Here is a 20,466-nt window from a genome sequence, read left to right on the forward strand (position 1 = left end):
ATTTATTTCCTGTCGCTTCTGTCATTCATTTCAATTTTAAATATTCACATTTAACACTCCCCCGCATTTAATGGAGCCCGCGCGGCACTACACGCTCATTTTTTTTCCTTTTTTTTCTCTCTATTAATCTGAAAATTACTTTTTTTTTTATTATTAATCACTTTTTTTTCAATATATCTAGTGATTCTGGATAAGAATAATAATTCAATAAACAAGGTGTGAAAAAAAAATTTTTTTAACTCAATTAATTCAGTCGATATTTTTCATATTCCTCACGCAAAAATTCGGGATTATATTTTTTACTGATTTATTTTCTTTGGGGAAAAAAATATTTACAATGTATTTTAGTAATTTGAAAAGTCGATTAAACCTCTATCGTTTTTGATAATTATTTGGTATTTAAATTAATGAAAATAAAATTTTAATTTAAATTTAATTGTTACTAATAATAAATTACTAGTAAATAGTATTCAAATACTAATTTTAATTAATTACTAGTAACTAGTAATTGAATTACTATTTAAAATTTAATTATTATTATTATTACTAGCTGTCGTACCCGTCTTCGACGGGTTTTAGTTTCTCCCAATCCATTTAACAGTGTTTCTACCAATCTGGAAAATCAAGAAATAGCCGGGAATTTAATTCGAACAGAAAAAAATAATAATTAGTTACCATTAGCTATTTCGATAGGAAAATATTACTATTTGAATAGTCTCCACCCTTTAGCAAAAATAAAAAATTATTAAAAATTATAAAAAATTCAAAAATCCGAATTTCTTAAAATTCAACATTTTTTCTTCTTTTTTATGGCATTTAGCTTCATTATTTTTGTGCTCTTCAAAAACACTTTACTTATTTAATAGTCTCCACCCTTTGGTAAAAAATCTAAAATTATCAAAATTTTTCAAAAATTCGAAAAACCGAATTTTTTAAAATTCAACATTTTTTCTCCTTTTCTATGGCATTTAGCTTCATTATTTTTGTGCTCTTCAAAAACACTTTACTTATTTAATAGTCTCCACTTTTTGGTAAAAAATCAAAAATTATTAAAAATTATCAAAAATTCGAAAAACCGAATTTCTTAAAATGACATTATTTTTATGAATTGTAAAATCCTCAGCAAGAATTTAATTATTTTTATAAATAGGAAAATTCTTCACAAGATTAAAATATTTTTATAAATAATAAAATGTTTCAAAGGAACTCAACAATGAAAATATTTATTGAAAATATTCAATACAATTTTAATTAAATTTTTGAAAGAATACAATTATTTTTAAAAATATTATTTAAATTCAATTATTTTTTAAGAGTTTTAATAAAAATTCAATTATTTATATAAATTGGAAAATTCTTGGCAAGAATTCAATTATTTTTGTAAATAATAAAATTCTTCTGCGAAATTCTATTATTTTCAATACAATTTTAATAAAATTTCTAGTAAAAAATTCAATTATATTAAAGATAATTTTAAATTTTTAATACAATTTTCCTAACAGGTTAAATGATTTTTAAAAATTGTAATAAAATTTTTCTAAACAATTCAATTATTCTCAAAAGTTTTTAATAAAATTCTTTGTAAATTTCAATTCTCTTCAAAATTATCAAATAAATTTTTTTTTAATTATATTAATTTTACGAAATTTAATGAAATTTAAAAAAAATGTAATTATTTACAAAAACTCTATTAAAATAAAATTGTTTAAAAGAATTTAATTTTCTATGAATAATTTTAATATAAGTTAATAGGAAAATTATTAATTACAATTAATAATAAAAACGATTATTTTAAAAACTTAAAAGAAATTTTCAGGAAAAATTATTTTTTAAAAACTCCATTATTTGCAAGAAAATTGAAATAAATTCTTCAAAACAATTCAATTATTTTGAAGAATTTTAATAAAAATCTTACCAAGAATTAAATTATTTTCAATACAATTTTAATTACATTTACTCGAAAGAATTTAATTATTGAAAAAAATGTTGACAAAATTCTCGAAATTCATTCAATTTATTATTTTCAAATTTTTTGATAATTACATGTAGGATTACTTTTAATTATTTTAATTAAATTTTAAACAAATTTTTTTCCTAATTCAGAGAAACTACCTTTTTAGTAATTTTTATAAAATTTACTTCGAAAATAATAAGTAATATTTTATTGCCCTGTTTGTTGCAATTTTTTTCTCTTTATATTTATCTGCAAATTTATAAACAAATTACAATAAAAAAAATAATCATAAAATAATTTTTCACAAATCGTTAAAATATTTTTATCATGGAAAAATAAAACTTCTCCGTAGAAATATTTTTAATAATTCAATTTTGCTCGTTTTTTAGAATTTAGTAAAATGCTCCATTAAAATATTAGTCAGCAATTATTTTCAATAAATAATTGAAAGTGTAAAATTTACGTTTCCATAAAAGATCATAAATTTTCGACTAGCGTAATAATGATTTTATAGATTCATTGAAGCCGAGTTTAACGCGTTTTCTAAAAGCCAATAAAAATTGTTACATGCTCATAAAAATATGCTGAGCTTCATATAATTTTAATTGTCAACATCAAAAATCGTCTATTCAATATAAAAAAGAGAAAATTCTTTTAAACTTTATTCCCGCAGAAAAAAAAGAAATATTCTAAATATATATAAAAAAGAAAATAAACTACTTTTATATCTACAGTGTGTAAATAGTTACCTGGATTTAATTTAAACTTTTATCAAAATTCATAAAAAGGGAAATTTTATTTTCTACAAAGGAAAAAAAGGGGATGAATTATAAATTCAAAAAGAAAAAAAAAAAGAAAAAGTTTTGTATTCAAATTTAATACATGTGTCAGCATATTGTACGTGATTTTGCCTTGTACATATATTACCCTCCCAGAAAGGAAATGCAATCGTCAGCGGTTCGTTTCGGTAATGGAGTTCCGCGAAAACTCGAGACTGGGTTGCCTCCGAATTAAGTTTCTACCAAATCGCGTTTCCTGCCCTCTGGCAAATGCCAGTTGCAAAGCATTCAACGTGTAGGTCAATTCCTGCTCGTCCAACTACGAAATAAAGGTTTTCGACTTTCGAACCCTCATCGTTGTTAACTTCCGATCAACTATTTTTTTTCTTCTATTTTTTTACCGCTCTTTTCCCTATACATTCAAATGGGGAAAGAAAAAAAAACTCCCCACTCCATTCGATATTCAAGTGTGCCTTTAATTTACTTGCTTTTTTTAAAAGAATTTTTTCTTTCTAACCTTAAAGGACAGAAAGACAAAATTCTTTTACCAAAAAGCAAGTAAATGACAATTTCAGGTTTAACTTTAGGTTGCCACAAAAATTTAGTTTTGTTTTTCCCTGATTTTCAAACAGAATTTTTACTTTTTTCCTGAATCTAAAAAATATTTTGATTCACTCTAAAAATGATTAGATGTTCAAAAATTTTGAACTTCCTTTTGAAATTTGATAATTAATAAAATTAAAATTGTTACTGTAACTTCTTCAAAATTATTATAAACAATAGTAATTAATTAGTAATTAATAATTAATTAAATTATTCATTATTAACTTTTGTAAGCCCGTTTATACTAAATAAATAAAAATTAAATAAAAAATAAATAAAAAATAAATAAAAAATAAATTAATAATTAATTAAGAATAATTATTAATATGAAAATTAGCACTAATAATTAATAAAATAATAAATTCATGATTTCAGTTTAATTTTCTGAAACTTTTAACTACAATTTTTCTCTAAAGTCTAAATTAATTATTTTTAATAATTTTTGACAAAGTTCTTTAAGAATCCAATTATTCAATGAATAAAGAAAGTTCACCTAAATTAATTTTGAAATACACTTGTTTAAAATTCAACTATTTTTTATAGGAATTTTTCCCTGAAATTCTTCTCTGAATTAATTCTTTTTAATAATTTTTAGAAAATTCTTCTCTAAATCAATTATTTTTAATAATATTCAGAAAATTTTTTCTAAATCAACTATTTTTAATAATTAATTTAAAAAATTCAGCTAACTTCAAAAGTATTTGAATTAAAGTTTTTTTAAAAAACTAAGTTTAACAAAATTTCTAATTGAATTCAGTAAAAATTCAAATTTTTTAAAATTTCAAATTGCAATCTTTTGAAATTCAATTATTAATAAAAATTGTCAATGTAACTCTTACAAAATTAAATTATTTTTCATAATTTTTCAGTAAAATTATTTATTAAACAATACATAAGTAATAATTTTACAATTGTTTTTCAAGAATTCAATTCTATTAAATAAATTCAATTTTATATTCTGCAAAGTTAAAATATTATCAGAAATAACAAATTTAAGTTTTCTTTGATTTTTTAGTGATTTCAAATTTTATTAGCCAAACAAAATGAAATTTAAGAACAAATTAATTCTTTTTAATATTTTTAAAGATTTCTATACACAAAAATTAAGATTTTTCTTATGAATTCGAAAAATTAAATTTTTTTCCATTACTATTAATAAAATTCTCTAACTTTTCCCTGATTTCCCTGACCAATTCTACTTTTTTTTTCTTTTTTCTGTATTTCCTGACTTGTGGCAACCCTGAATTAATGCTTTTCAGTATTTTCAAAGCTTTCTATAGATACAAAAATTCAGAATTTTCTTATGAATTCTAAAAATTTAATTTTTTTTTACATCACTTTTAATAAAGTTCTAAAAAGTAACTAAAAATGCTTTCCCTGACATGTGGCAACCTTGTTAATTAATTAAAAATAAGTAGAAAAATGTGGCTTCAAGACTGAAAATAAGTAGTAAAAAATAAAAATAAGTAAAAAAATAAGTAGCTATCGAAAAATTAAATTTGACGACTAAAAAAGCTTGTTTTAGTCGATTTTGTAAAAAATTAAAAAAGTATCTTATTTTATTCAGGGTTATCAAAAAAAATTTGATAACGCGTTTCCCTGATTTACAGAGAGAATGTTAATTTCTTTCCTTATCCTGATAATAATTTGAATTGTAAATTTTTCTAAAATTAAATTATTTTTCTTTATATTAATGAAGCAAAGTGAATTGGTGTTTTCTAAATTTATATGATCATTTCGAAGAATGTAAATGTTTTTTTATTTTAACATTTTTAACTATTAACGGGTTTAAAGTTGTGCAAATTCTCCAAAATACTTTAAAAAAAAAGTATTTTTTTAGTGGCACAATTCAAAATAAAGTATTTAAATTTCCTACTGAAAATCGTAGAAAAAGAAGTAAATAGTAGGTTTTAGTAGACACGAGTGCGAAGAGTGCTATTTTTCTTCTACTCTCATTTCACTTTTCACTCGAACAATTTTCTTTAAAGATTCCACAATTATATGCGGAAATCAACGAGACTCGTTCGAGAAATATTAATAAAAAATTATTATTATTCAACGCAACTTCCACTTAAACTAAAAACAATGAAATTAACAATTAAAATAATTAAATTATTCTATTACAAACTTTAAATATATATTAATTTATCCCAAATTTAAAAAATTACGAACTTCATTCCATTTTTTTGTTTTTGAAAAAAATGCCTCAAATTAGTATTTCTATCATTAAAAAACTATTAATTTTTCCAGAATATAGAAACTTTATATTTCTTTCAATATTTTAATCTAAATTCCTTAGACTCTGGTAAACTTCGGAAAAAAATTCGAAATATTATTTAAAAAATGTAACATAAAACTGAAATTCCAGTTTTCAATTTTAGTGGAAATTGCAAAAAAATAATATATTATCATTAAATAAAAAGAAATTTAACTAAAAATTTATTTTTACCTAAAGATAATTGAAACGTTTGATGTCAAAATTTAGAGGAAATAAAAATATAAAAAGACTCACATCGTATTTTCCCTGGATATGCGGTCCAGCCTGGGCAATGTAGAGTGTGCTTGCAGTGTCGAAAACCAATTCCTGCGGTATCCTGATGACTTTTTTATTCCCCAATTCATGACAATTGAGATAGAGTGTGATGTCGGTTGTTGTTACTTTGATGACAATTTTCGACCATTTCTTCGTTAATTTTGGCACAGTAAACTTAACGATATCTTCGGAATGTGAGTGTTCATCTGAATTTGTGTAGACGAGGGACACATTTTGATTGGATGCTGGTCCATCCTAAAGACAAAGCGTTGTTATTCAAGCTGGGTAGTTTGGGTTTTAATGTAATGGAGACAAGTTTACATAATTGATGACAAGGAGTTAACTACCCTTGAGATTAATCATTAGGGTGATTCTCTATGATAAGGGGCTTGATTTCATTGTCACTGTTACCAACTTTGAAATCCGTTGTATACACACACACAATATTAATGAAAGACGTTAGCTTATCTCATTAGTTTATTGCTTCATCAAAAACATCCTCAACTATAAAGTTTCATTTAGAATTCAATACTTGTAATTATTTGCAAATATTTTTTTATTCATTACGAAAAAAACGGAAGGTTAGTTAAAAAATTGTGATTGAGAAATGGTCCAAATTTATTTTTCTGATTTTTTAAATTTCCGGACAAAATTTGCAAAATTTCTACCTATTTCAGAATCACAATTTTTATAAAAAATTGTAGCTAAGCAGTTTTGTGTTAAAAAAAATTGTCACGTGAGTCCGAGGCCTATGATTAACAAAAAAAAAAAACACTAGCAACAATTCGCGCGCGGCTAACTTCTTACTCACTTTTTTAAAATAAATTATCAAATATTGAAAAGAATTATATATTTTTAAATTAAATTTTGTTTGGCTAATAAACATTGAAATCACAAAAAAATTAAAGAAAACTTAAATTTGTTATTTCTGACAATATTTGAACTTTGCAGAATATAACATTGAATTTATTTAAATTGAATTCTTGAAAAAAAATTGTAAAATTATTACTTACAAATTATTAAATAAATAATTTTACATAAAAATTTGAAAAATAATTGAATTTTATGAGGGTTACATTGACAATTTCTATTAATAATTTAATTTCAATAGATTTCAATTTGAAATTTTAGAACATTTGAATTTTGAATTCAAATTATTTTTAAGTTAATTGAATCTATTTAATATTTACACTTAATTATTAAAAATAATTGATTTAAAAAAGAATTCTCTGAATATTGTTAAAAATAATTGATTAAGAGAAGAATTTTCTGAAAATTATTAAAAAGAATTGATTCAGAGAAGAAATTTAGAAAAAAATTCTCTAAACAATAATTGAATGTTGTTTCATTTTGTTTGACTAATAAAATTTGAAATCACAAAAAAATCAAAGAAAACTTAAATTTGTTATTTCTGACAATATTTTAACTTTGTAGAATATAAAATTGAATTTATTTTAAAGAATTGAATTCTTGTAAAACAATTGAAAAATTATTACTTATAAATTATTTGATAAATAATTTTACATAAAAATTATAAAAGAAAATTGAATTTTGTAAGAGTCACATTGACAATTTTTATTAATAATTGAATTTCAAAAGATTTCAATTTAAAATTTTTAAAAATTTAAATTTTTACTGAATTAAATTAGAAATTTTGTTGAACTTAGTTTTTTGAAAAACCTTAATTCAAATTTTTTTGAAGTTAGTTAAATTTTTTTAATTAATTATTAAAAATAGTTGATTTAGAAAAGCGAATTCTCTGAATATTATTAAAAATAATTGATTCAGAGAAGAATTTTCTGAAAATTATTAAAAAGCATTGATTCAGAGAAGAAATTTAGGGAAAAATTCTCTAAACAATAATTGAATGTTGCAGAAGTTAGAAATAATAGCAATTTTTAGAAGTAATTGAATTTTGATAAGGTTTCAAATTAATATCTTTGAAAATATATAATATTTTTCTTTTAAATTATTCGAATTTTTAATTTTTTAACATATATTTAATCAAAGAATTTCCGAATAATTGAAAAAAATTGAATTTTAAACAAGTATATTTCAGAATTAATTTAGATGAACTTTTTTTATTCTTTGAATAATTTGATTCTTAATCAACTTTGTCAAAAATTATTAGAAATAATTGATTTAGAGAAGAAATTTCTAAAATTTTTTAAAAAAAATTTATTTAGAAAAGAATTTTAGTTAAAAACACTAAAAAAATAATTGAATTTTGGAGAATTCAGAAATAATAGCAATATTGAAGAATAATTGAATTTTAAAAAGGTTTCAGATTTAAATCTTTGAAAATCTGTATTTTTAATACTTTTAATTAGTAATTCATCACAACTAGTTTTTTTTCTTTAAACTTAATTCTTAAAAAACTATCATAAAATTATTTCTTATAAATTATTTAATGAATAATTTTACTTCAATAATTTAAAATTAATTGAATTTTGAAAGAGATGCGTCTCGAATTTTCAGAAATTGTAGATGAATATTTTATATTTATAAATAATAAAATTCTTCTTCAAAATTGAATTATTTTTAAAAACTGTCCTCATTTCAATAATTTTCAATATCTACTATTTTAATAAAAATACATTTGATTATTTTCATAAATATTAAAAATGTCACAGGACTCAATTTTTTACAATCTTTTTTATAAATTTCTTCGCAATAATTCAATTATTTTTATAAGTAATAAAACTCATCGCAGAATTTCAAATACTTTTAAGACAATTTTAATCGAATCTCTTATTAATATTCGTCAAAAGAATTCAAATATTTACAAATTTGTTAATAAAATTCTTTATAAAAATTAAATTTTCAGACACATTAAATTATTCAATAATTAATTATCTTCATGTTTTATAATTATATTTTTATAAGTTGTTTAATTTAAAAAAAGGTTTGAATTAAAAATTTTTGAAAATCTTAATTTTTATAGAGAAATAATAATAATTAAATATTTATTTAAAACAGAAGTTATTGATGTTTTCGAATAATTTTACAATTAAAGAAATTCGTAAATAAATGTAACAGAACATTTTTCTCAGTAAAATTTTTTCCTTTATTTTCAAAAAATTTTACAAAAAATTTCAATTTTATTTTCAATTAAAATTTGTAATATTGACAAATAGAATTTATAAACATTTTTTTCCTTTATTTTAAAAAAAAAACTTTGAATTTTATTAAAACAATTGTAAATTTCAACAATTCACAATTGTCCATTTTTTATAAATAAAAAGGAGAAAAATTTGCATAATTTTGATCAGTCAAAGGAAATTTGTTATAGAAAAAAGCATTTAATAAACAAAATGAGTATATTTAGCATTTGTTAATCATAATTTTTTTTCAATTTTCTAATTTCTAATATTATTCTATTATAAATCATGAAAAAATACCTAAATATTTTCGATTTATCAAAAAATATTTTTTAAAGAAAAAAAAACAAAAGCATACACAGAAACTAACTTCAAACTACGGACAGAATGAATGAAAAAATACAAAGTTTTTTATAGTTAATTTTCAATATTTATCTTCTACCTTTTATTTTTTTTTTTAATAAATAAAAGAGAAAAGGAAAATATTAAAATAAAAAAATAATCTAAAAAAACACTTTTTGTTGAGTTTCATGAAAGATATTTTTTTAACGACTTTCAATTTAGATTGAAATTTGAAAAGCTATTAAAGGTTTGTGAATAGAGACTTTATATAAATATAGGCAATGGTGGATTGACTTTAATCACGTCACTGTACAATCGAAGAATTGAATTCTGACGAACTCTGAAATTTCACTCTCTCACTCTCTCACTCTCTCTCTCTCTCTATGCTCACGTGGGAAACTATAAAGGCTTCGCAGGTAAAGTTCGCCTTTGCATAAGGGTGTTTCAAAAAGCATTTCTAGTTCCAAACACGTTCGAACGAGGCGTAAACAAAGTTAGCAAACGCGAGAATTCGTTGAAGGCGTTGAAGTGAAATAGAGATAAACTGAGACGATGTTCTCAACATCAATTTCGAAAAAAAAAGTTAAAATTTACACAAACGACTATTTTTTATTAGTATTTCCTTTCTTTTTTTTTAAAGCGTGAATTTCATGCGAGTTCCAACTATATACGTGTAACATAAAAAATAGAAAAACTTTATACTTTGGCACTTTGCTTTTTTTTCCATAAATAAAAAATCGAAATCTTTTTTTTAGAAAGAAATTATCTTTTTTTAAAAGAATATAATTTTTCATTAATTATAAAGAAGACGATTTTTATTTTTTATTCATTAAATTAAACTAGTTAAATTTTTTTTTGTATTAATTAAATTTTTTCAATCTAAAAGCGACAAGGATGAATTTTTTTTCGCTTTTTTTTGTAGAAAAAGAAAGTTTTACTCACCGAAATACGTATGCCAAGCTGAACGACAGTATCGAAGGGATTGAGAACTGCAAAAAGATAACTTGGCCTAGTTGACTTGGGCTTAAAAGTCGCAACCAATGTGAATTCGGCCGGAAGTTTCTCAGGAAGGTAAATTCTGTATGGTTGCTTGACTTCGGAACCAGGACGAAATCCGAAGGCTGGAAAACCGTCCAAGCCCTCCTCGAAATATTGAAATCTGTCATCGAGAACTGAGACAGATGCTTGAAGCAAGTCATGTACCAATTCTGAAAAAAAAGAAAATGAAAAACAATTTTTATTTACATTTCATTCAATTATTATCAGATTATTCATTAGTATTATCATAATTAAGTGTTTAAATTTAAATTAAATTGAATCAAATTATATTAGATTATTACATTCAATAAATTAAATATTCAAGAACATTTATTCATTTACTTTTGAGTATAATTAACTTCGAGTTATTTTAATATATCTATAACCCAGTGATAAAATCATTATAAGAATATTGTTATTGTAACTTTTACAAAATTATTATCATCCTTTCAATTCGATTATTATTTTCTAGAATTTTTAATTAAAATTCATCTTTAATTCAATTATTTTTAATAATTTCAGAAAAAGTTCTTTGAGAATTTTCAAAATCCATTTGTTTACACTTTAATTTTACAAAATTTCGAGAGATCGGAAATTCTGCAATTAAATATATTATAATATTAGAAAATAAAAACTTCAAATAATTTCTTTTAAAATATCAATAATTAAAGTTTTTTAAAAAGAATTGATTCCACAGAATTGCTAGTTAAAAGTATAAAATAATTATATATTTAAAAATATTATGAATAAATAATTGGAAATAATAGGAAACTTTTTCAAAATTCAATTATTTCTAAAAATTCACGCTATAATGCTAATAATATTCAATTATTGTCTAAAATTTTAACTGAAATTAATTTTTAAATCAATTTTTATTAGAAAATTCTACGAGATTCCAATTATTTAAATTAAATAAATTAAATTCAATAAATTAAATAATTTATTGAATAATTAAATGTTTCCTGAAATTCAATTCCCATAAAGAAATTTTAGTAAGAAATTTTTAAATGATAGAGTTCTTTGACGAATTTTAATAAAATTTTTAAGAATAATTACATTTTTCGAAAAATTCTTCGATGAGTTTTGTAATTTATGAAAATAATTGAATTATTGCGAAGAAATTTATCAAAAAGATTGTAAATAATTGAAATTCTACAATAAGTAATATTTACAAAAATAATTGAATCCCTTTAAAATTTTTTATTATTTATGAAAATATTAAACTTTTAAAAAAAATAATTCTACAGAATTGGTAGTTTTAAAAATAAGAAGAATTCTGATTTTCAAAGATTTTAATTGTAAACTTTTCCAAAATTCAATTATTTCTAAAAATTCACACTCTAATGCTTTAAATATTCTATTATAATCTAAAATTTGAACTGAATTCCATTTTTAAATCAATGTTTATTAGATTATTCTACTAGAATTCAATTATTTAAATACAAAAAAAATATTTTATTGAATAATTGCATGTTTCTTAAAATTGAATTCTAATAAAGAATTTTATTAATAAAATATAAATTTTTAAGAATAATTGCATTTTTCGAGAAAGTCGATTAAAATTGTATTAAAAATAAATGAAATTCTGCAATGAATTTTATTATTTATAAAAATAATTGAATTCCCAAAAAGAATTTTATTATTTACGAAAATAATTGAATCCCTGTAAAAATTGTATTACTTACGAAAATAATTGAATAATTGCGAAGAAATTTATAAAAAGAAATGTAAATAATTGAAAATCTGAGATTCCAAAGATCTCAAAAAATTCAAAGATTTTAATTTAAAATCTTTTAAAAATTCAATTATTTCTATAAATTCACGATTTGCTTTTAAAATTCAATTATTATTTAAAATTTTAACTGAAATTCATTTTTAAGTCAATTTTTATTAGAATTTATAAAATTCTACAAAATTTCAATTATTTAATTACAAACATAAATTATTTATTGAATAATTGAATGTTTCTTAAAATTACATTCTCATAAAGAATTTTATCAACAAATTGTCTAATTATTGAATTCTCTCGACGAATCTAAATAATATGTTTAAGAATAATTTCGATTCCATTAAAATTGTATTAAAAATAATTGAAATTCTGCGATGAGTTTTATTATTTATGAAAGTAATTGAATTCTTTATATAAAATTTTATTATTTATTATGAAAATAATTGAATCTTTATAAAAAATTTTATTATTTATGGAGATAATGGAATTATTGTGAAGAAATTTATAAAAAAAAAATTCGTAAATAATTGAATTCCTGTGAAATGTTTATTATTTATGAAAATAATTAAATGTTTGCGTAGAATTTCATCAAAATTTTGTTTAAAATTTTAAATAATTAAATTCGTTTGGAAAATTTTATGAAAATAGTAAATATTGAAAATCATTGAATTGAGGATTTTTTTTTAAAATAATTGAAATTTTGACAAGAATTTTATTCCAATTTTTTAAAAAATAATTGAATTTTGCAGTAGAATTTTATTATTTATAAAGATAATTGAAATTTTGACGCAAATTGACCATATTCTGGCTTTAAGAGTTTAAAATTACTAATAGAAATATAAAAGAAAACTCCAAGTTAATTATTCGAAAATAAAAACAAAATTTAAATATTTAAAACTCGAGGGCTATAATAGTGTGGAAATTAAATTCAATTATCCTCTGGTTTATAAAATTAAATTCAATTACTTATGCATTCTATGGGACAAACTAGTTGGTGGGGTTGAAAAAAAAAGTAATTTTATATACGTCAAGCAAGTTTTTAGATAAAGGAGCTTGCAGGATATAAATCAAGTATATTAGCCTTCAAGCTTTGTGAAATGGGCCCCGGGTGGTTCAAGTAATATCAAACTTGCTGATAAGGAAATTAGTCTACGTTCTCGGGTATTGTAAAAACATAATTGGTCATTTTAAATCTATATAATTTCCGCGGTACAATTTAAAAATCCCATACCTCCCGCAATTTACTCTCTTTCTCTCTCTCTCTCCTTCTCTTCTGATATCAAATCAATTAAGAAAAAAATATTCACTATCAAAATTGTTTCCTCATTTTTAAACATTATAATTAAAAATTAAATATTAGGTATCAATTTTTTATTCAGAATTTATTATATATAAAAAAAATTTTATCAAAATTGTTTCCTCTAGCACTTTGAAATATTACAATTAATTATTGTAATTTATTACATATAATAATAAAAAGCGTTAAAAATATTTGTTCAAACCGTTTTGAAACATTATAGGTACAATCAAAAATTATTTCTTTTTAATAGGTAATATTAAAATTTATTTCCACAGAAAAAAATTATTTTATTCAGTTTCATCAGAATCGTCATATGGAGTTTAAAAGGGCGAAGAAAAAAAAATTCAACAATTTGTAAATGAATATTTTGAGGTGAATTAAAAGAAAAAAGTTTATTTAACGGGAAGTTTAATTTCTAAAGCGAACACAATATACACTTTAAATTCTATCTCGTGATAATTAAACGTGATATAATACCTTCGTGTTATGCGACAAAGTTACTGGCGGTAAAACGACCACCAGCGATTGCATCGTATTCATAGCTACATTTACGTCAATACGCGATATTACTTTACTATTCTAATTTGCCTACAATTTAACAATTTGTTAATGTTCCCCCCTCATTCAAGTATTCACCGCATCATAAATTAAATGCCATACATTTCTAGCAACAAGATCTAAATTATGAACATTCTTTTTTTATTTCATTTCTATGGGTATGTAAAATAGTAAATTATAAAATAGTAAATCAAAAATAGTAAACCAAAAATGGTAAACCAAAAATGGTAAACCAAAAAATAGTACAACCAGAAAAAAATATATTTGACTCAGAGTCTTTTTATTTGTTTCAAATAAATTTTATTTGCATTAAAATAAAAATTTTCATTGCGTCGAATAAAATTTTTATTTTAGAACAAATAAAAAATTTAGTTGGCTCTGAGAAAAATATACTTTTATTTGACATAAATAAATTATAATTATTTGATTCAAATAAACTTTTTCTCTTGGTGTATAAAATAGTAAACTATAAAATAAAAACTATAAAAAACAGTAAACAATAAAATAGTATAAATTTCAAAAATAAATTAAAATTTTATCATTATTGAAAGAAATAATTTATAACCACTCTCTATATTAAAATTTCATAAAATATTATTCGACTCCATGCGAAAATATAGATGTGAAATTAAGAGTTCAACTTCAAATTTTATAAAATAAAAATTATTTCCGTTTTAATTATTAAAATTTTCAAAAATGGTTATTAGGTCAAAAGTTCATACAAAAAGATGGTGGAGAAAAAAAAATTTATTTGTAACCTAAGTTTTGTTATTTCATGAAGAATAATTGATCTTGTGGCTTTCATCTGTTTACCTGGGGGCAATGTATCATGTGGACTAGTGACATTTGATACACGTAGGGTTTTCCAACAAAAGCAAACATATTCGATAATCAATATTTACTGTTCAAGTACAAATTTTAGTTGAGATAACAAGAATTTATATTAACCTAATTTAAACATTAATTTAGTTCCTTAAAAGAAAAGTTTTATTATAATAAACATTTGTCAATAGCAATATTTCCGAACAAAAATATTTGTCAATAGCAATATTTTCAAACTGAAATATTTGTCAATAGCAATATTTTCGAACACAAATATTTGTCAATAGCAATATTTTCAAATAACAATATTTTCAAACAAAAATATTTCCAAGCTTCAATTATTATTTTTAATAATATTTCATGTTTATCAGAGCTCGAACATAAAAAAAATTTAATTAAAATTTATCAAAAATGTTAATTTTAAAATTCAATTCATTTGTATACAATTCAATTTTACAAAATTTCAATTATTCGTAAATTCTTCAATTAAAAATATATTAGAAACTAAAAACTTCAAAAAATTTCCAAAAATATATCCGCAATTAAACTTTTTAAAAAAAATTAATTCCACAAAATTATTAGTTAAAAATAAGAAAAATTCAGATTTTCAAAGATTTTAATTTGAAACTTTTTCAAAATTTAATTATTTCTAAAAATTCCAGCTATAATTATAATATTCAATTATAATCTAAAATTTGAACTGAAATCCATTTTTAAATCAATTTTCATTAGAAAATTCTACTAAAATTCAATCATTTAAATACAAAAAAACAATTATTTGAATATTTGCATGTTTCTTTTCATGAATAAATTTTTAAATAATTGAATTCTTTTGACCAATTTTAACATTTTTAAAAATAATTACATTTTTCGACAAATTCGCTTATAATTGAATAATTTAAATTCTGCTATGAGTTTTATTATTTATGAAAATAATTGAATTCCTAAAAAAAAATTTATTATTCACAAAAATAATTGAATCCCTGTAAAAATTTTATTATTTATGAAAATAATTGAAGCATTGCTAAGAAAATTAGGTATACAAAATTTGTAAATAATTGAATTACTGTGAAATTTTTATTATTTGATGAAAATAATTAAAGGTTTGCGAAGATTCCAATTATTTAAATATGTATAAAATAAAGATAAATAATTTATTGAATAATTGAATTTTCATAAAAAATTTAATTCAGAAATTTTTAAATGATATAATTTTTGACGAATTTTAATAACATTTTTAAGAATATTTCCTTTTTTTGAGGAATTCGATTAAAATTGTATTCAAAATAATTGAAATTTTTCGATGAGTTCTGTAATTTATAAAAATAATTGAATTATTGCGAAGAAATTTATAAAAAAAAATTGTAAATATTTGAAATTCTACATGGGTTTTAATATTTATGAAAATAATTGAATCCCTATAAAATTTTTTATTATTTATGTAAATATTAAACTTAAAAAAAAAATAATCTAAAATTTTAACTGAAATCCATTTTTAAATAAATTTTAATTAGAAAATTCTTCTAAAATTCAATTATTTAAATACAAAAAAAATAATTTATTGAATAATTGCATGTTTCTTAAACTTGAATACTCATAAAGACTTTTATAAATAAAAAAATTATAAATTTTTAAGAATAATTACATTTTTCGAGGAATTTGATTAAAATTGTATTAAAAATAAATGAAATTCTGCAATGAGTTTTATTATTTATGAAAATAATTGAATTTCTATAAAGAATGTTATTATTTACGAAAATAAATCTCTGTAAAAATTTTATTATTTATTTTATTATTTTAATATTTATTTTATTTTATTATTTATTTAATGATTGCTAAGAAATGTATAAAAAATTTGTAAATAATTGAATTCCTTTAAAATTTTTATTATTTTATGAAAATAATTAAAGGTTTGCGTAGAATTTTATTAAATTTTTTTTAAATAATTGAATTCTTTTGGAAAATTTTATTCAAATAGTAAATATTAAAAATTATTGAACTGAGGAAAATTTTGGAAAATAATTAAAATTTTCCAAAGAATTTTATTAAAATTTTTGAAAATAATTGAAATTTTCCAAAGAATTTTATTAAAATTTTTGAAAATAATTAAATTTCAGAGAAGAATTTAATTATCTTTAAAAATTATTGAAAATTTGACGAGAATTTAAAAAAATTTTTAAACATATTTGAATTTCTGCTTAGAATTTTATTACTTTTGAAAATAATTGAATTACTGCAATCATTTGTAATTTCTCTAAAATTCTCCAAATTATATCTTACAATTTAGGAACTTTTCGTCTTTTCTCAATCAAATTAAAGTAAAATCAAATTGAGACAAAAAACGAATCAAAAACGTTGCTTCGCAACGCTTTTGATTCGTTTTTTGTCTCAATTTGAAATTCTTAGAAAAACGGTAATAATAATAAAATTAATTTCAAAATTTCCTTTTTTGGAAATTAAAATCCCCTTTTTTACTTAATGAAAAAATCACTGTCATCTCTGTGGTTAGAAAAAATTTCCCTGGAATAAAACAAATTCTTTTCCTTTCTCAAAAAAAAAAAAAAAGTAAAATCAAATTGAGACAAAAAACGAATCAAAAACGTTGCTTCGCAACGCTTTTGATTCGTTTTTTGTCTCAATTTGAAATTCTTAGAAAAACGGTAATAATAATAAAATTAATTTCAAAATTTCCTTTTTTGGAAATTAAAATCCCCTTTTTTACTTAATGAAAAAATCACTGTCATCTCTGTGGTTAGAAAAAATTTCCCTGGAATAAAACAAATTCTTTTCCTTTCTCAAAAAAAAAAAAAAAAATTGTTTTCTTTTTCTTCAAACGCAACAACGCTTTCTTTTGGATTTAAAAGCAAAAAAAAGCAAAAATTTATTCCAAAATACTTTCTTGTATTCGCGAATGTATATGAAGCATGCTTTTAGTAACAAGGGTTGTAAATTTTTCATAGTTTGACAAGACCTATTTATATGTATTTATCCAGGACACTTGAAAGCCTAAAAGGAATCGAGATGAAAGCGGATTTCTCAAAATACTTAGAGTGTAGCACACGTGTGCACATCTCACGAGTGATTTTCCATTGGAACATAGGAAACATATATAGAAACAAACAAAAAAAAAGAAGACGAAAAAAAGAAAGCAAAAAAAAAAAATAAATAATCCCAATATTTTATCAGAGAGTTTTCCCAAAGCATTCTATGAAACGAAAAAGAGAGCGTATTCCGGAAAACCGTTACATTTCCCCAATTTCCGAAAGCCAGATTCGATTCTCAATCGGAAACACTGAAGACATCATGACATCAATAGTGATTCGATTTCTATGTAGAATATACACTCAAAGTTTATAACCAAATATCGATTTTATGCGTATGGAAATTACAAAATTTTACTACTTTATCTAAAAAAAAAAAAACAAGAACAAACGCTTTTAATTGTCAACTGTAAAATAGAATTATTTTTCTAAATTGGAAAATTTTCCAATAATTTATTCATAAAATTAGGAAAATAAAATCTTTTTCGTCAAAGTAAATAAAAATCTCTTTCTTTATTTTAAAATAAATCAAAATTAGAAAATTTTATTTCCTTTTTTCTTTATTTCAAAACAAATAAAAATTTCTTTCTTTATCTAAAAATCTTAGAGACTTTTGTCTCTAAATCAAAACCAAATCAATTCGTTAACCATTTTGAAAAATTAATCCTTTGATGGATTATTTTGATCCTTAAAAGGATAAAAGCATCGCGTCGCTAATTCTTTTAATCCATTTTTTAAAAATTTTATTTCACAATTTTCTGTAATTTCTTTCTTTATTTCAAAATAAATAAAAATCTCAATGTTTCAAATTCAAAATAAAATTCTCCATCTCTAGAAAATTAAGAAAGACATTTTTATTTCTTCTCTTCAGTTAAGAAATTCTTTCTTCATTTCGAATAAAAATTTCTTTTTTTTCAAAATAAATAAAATCTTTACAAATCATCAATTAATAAATAAAAATAAATTCATTCAAAATAAAAATAAAGTAAAGTACAGAGAATGACAAAGAACATTTTTATTTGTTCTTAATTAAGAAACTTTCCTTTTCAATTTTTTTCTTCATGTAAATTTCTTTCCTTATTTTCAAATAATTAAAAATCATATAATTTTTCAAATAAAAAAAATTTAGTTTAATTTAATTTTATAACATAAATAAAAGAATTTTTTTTATCCTAAATCGTTGATTTAGGAAAACATTACCAAAGCGATAATTATTTCAAATAAATTATTTCAGCTAATGCATTTTTTATAAAAATAAAAAATTTAATTTCCCTCAACAGGTGATTTTTATCCGCAAGTTTATATTTGTATCAATCGATAAAATAGTAATCTCTAAATACTTTCCCTAATTGTCACTTTAATTCCATAATCCCATCAAATTTCAAGTTTGTAAACTAAATAATAATCAAGAAAACAATTTTAGAGGATTTAAATTTTAATCTGGCGAAATTAAGTTCAGAGATAAAGGGACAGATGGCACCAGCTCCCAGACTAACGGATAATTCCTGGATCGTTGCTACAGTCACTACCTGCTTTATGACACGGGTCAACTTCTCTCTTTTTTTACTTTTTTCAAAAAAAAAAAAAAAAAAAATTCGAAACTGCTTTTTTTCAAGTTTTTTTTTTTATTATTTTACTCATTTCTCTATAATATTAATTTGTCAATATTTATTCTAAACTTTCACTTACAATATTCTTCCATTATTTTTATATTTTTATTTAATAAAATATTTACCTCATAATTTTATTTACACGCGTAGTAATTTTTCTTTAAGAAAAAGAAAACTAGTTTTTTTGTTTGTTTCTTAAAAATATTTTAATCAAAGGTGAAAAATTCACTGACTTTTTACAAAACGAAAAAATTATTCTTTACTTTATAAATATTTCAATTAAACATTGCAATAATAATTATAATATTTATATTATTATATATTATAATTAATATAATAATAATAATAATATTTATTTAAAGATGTTATATTTTTTTTTAGATTGGATATTTTGGATATTTTTTGAATAAATATAAATTGATTTTTAAAAAAACAATAAACATCTTTCACAATAATAATATTATATAATTAATATTATATTATATTATGTAATTAATAATAATTATAATAGACGATATTAAAGACTTTATGTAAAGAATAGAAACATTTGTCTTTAAACGAAATTTTACGATTTCATTTCGGATTACACATTTATTAACAGAAGACCATTTAATTTTTTTTCTTCGCAGCGAAAATATTTCACGTTACTACATTTAAAGGAAAATTTGCCAATCTGCAAAACTGAACATAATTCAACACGAGAATACCTACTTTAAAAATTCAAGAAGCGTTCCAGAAACTTATTCCTATAGATATCAGTTGAATTTTTTCATCAAAATTCAAAGGAAAAAAAGAAGAAATAGAAAAAGGGAAAGAAAAAACGAAGGAATAGAAAAAAGAAAGAAAAAACATAAATACAAAAGAGAAAAAAAGAAACTAAGAAACATAAAAGAAAGAAAAAATCGAAGAAATAGAAAATAAAGAAAAAAAGAAGAAAAACCATGTATAGACAATGATAAATAATTATTAAATATAAAAAAAAGAAAAAATCAAAAATAAAGAAAAAAATAAGAAAAAAGATAGACAATAATTATCATTGTCTCGAAAAAAAGAGAC

The 20,466-nt window shown here is 20.9% G+C and overlaps 1 protein-coding gene across 1 annotated transcript in view; it reads right to left on the bottom strand.

The window, feature by feature from the left end:
* Window positions 1–20,466, bottom strand: part of LOC122506240 (collagen alpha-1(XVIII) chain) — a 260,714-nt gene that overhangs the window by 224,837 nt on the left and 15,411 nt on the right. Inside the window, exons 3-4 of the mRNA XM_043618315.1 lie at window positions 10,255–10,520; window positions 5,849–6,124 (exon numbers count right to left, since the gene is read on the bottom strand). Coding sequence (XP_043474250.1) covers window positions 5,849–6,124; window positions 10,255–10,520 — 542 coding nt within the window. The remainder of the gene's footprint in view (window positions 1–5,848; window positions 6,125–10,254; window positions 10,521–20,466) is intronic.

The sequence above is a fragment of the Leptopilina heterotoma genome, unplaced genomic scaffold (genome assembly GCF_015476425.1).
Source record: "Leptopilina heterotoma isolate Lh14 unplaced genomic scaffold, ASM1547642v1 Lhet_4, whole genome shotgun sequence".
NCBI lineage: Eukaryota > Metazoa > Arthropoda > Insecta > Hymenoptera > Figitidae > Leptopilina > Leptopilina heterotoma.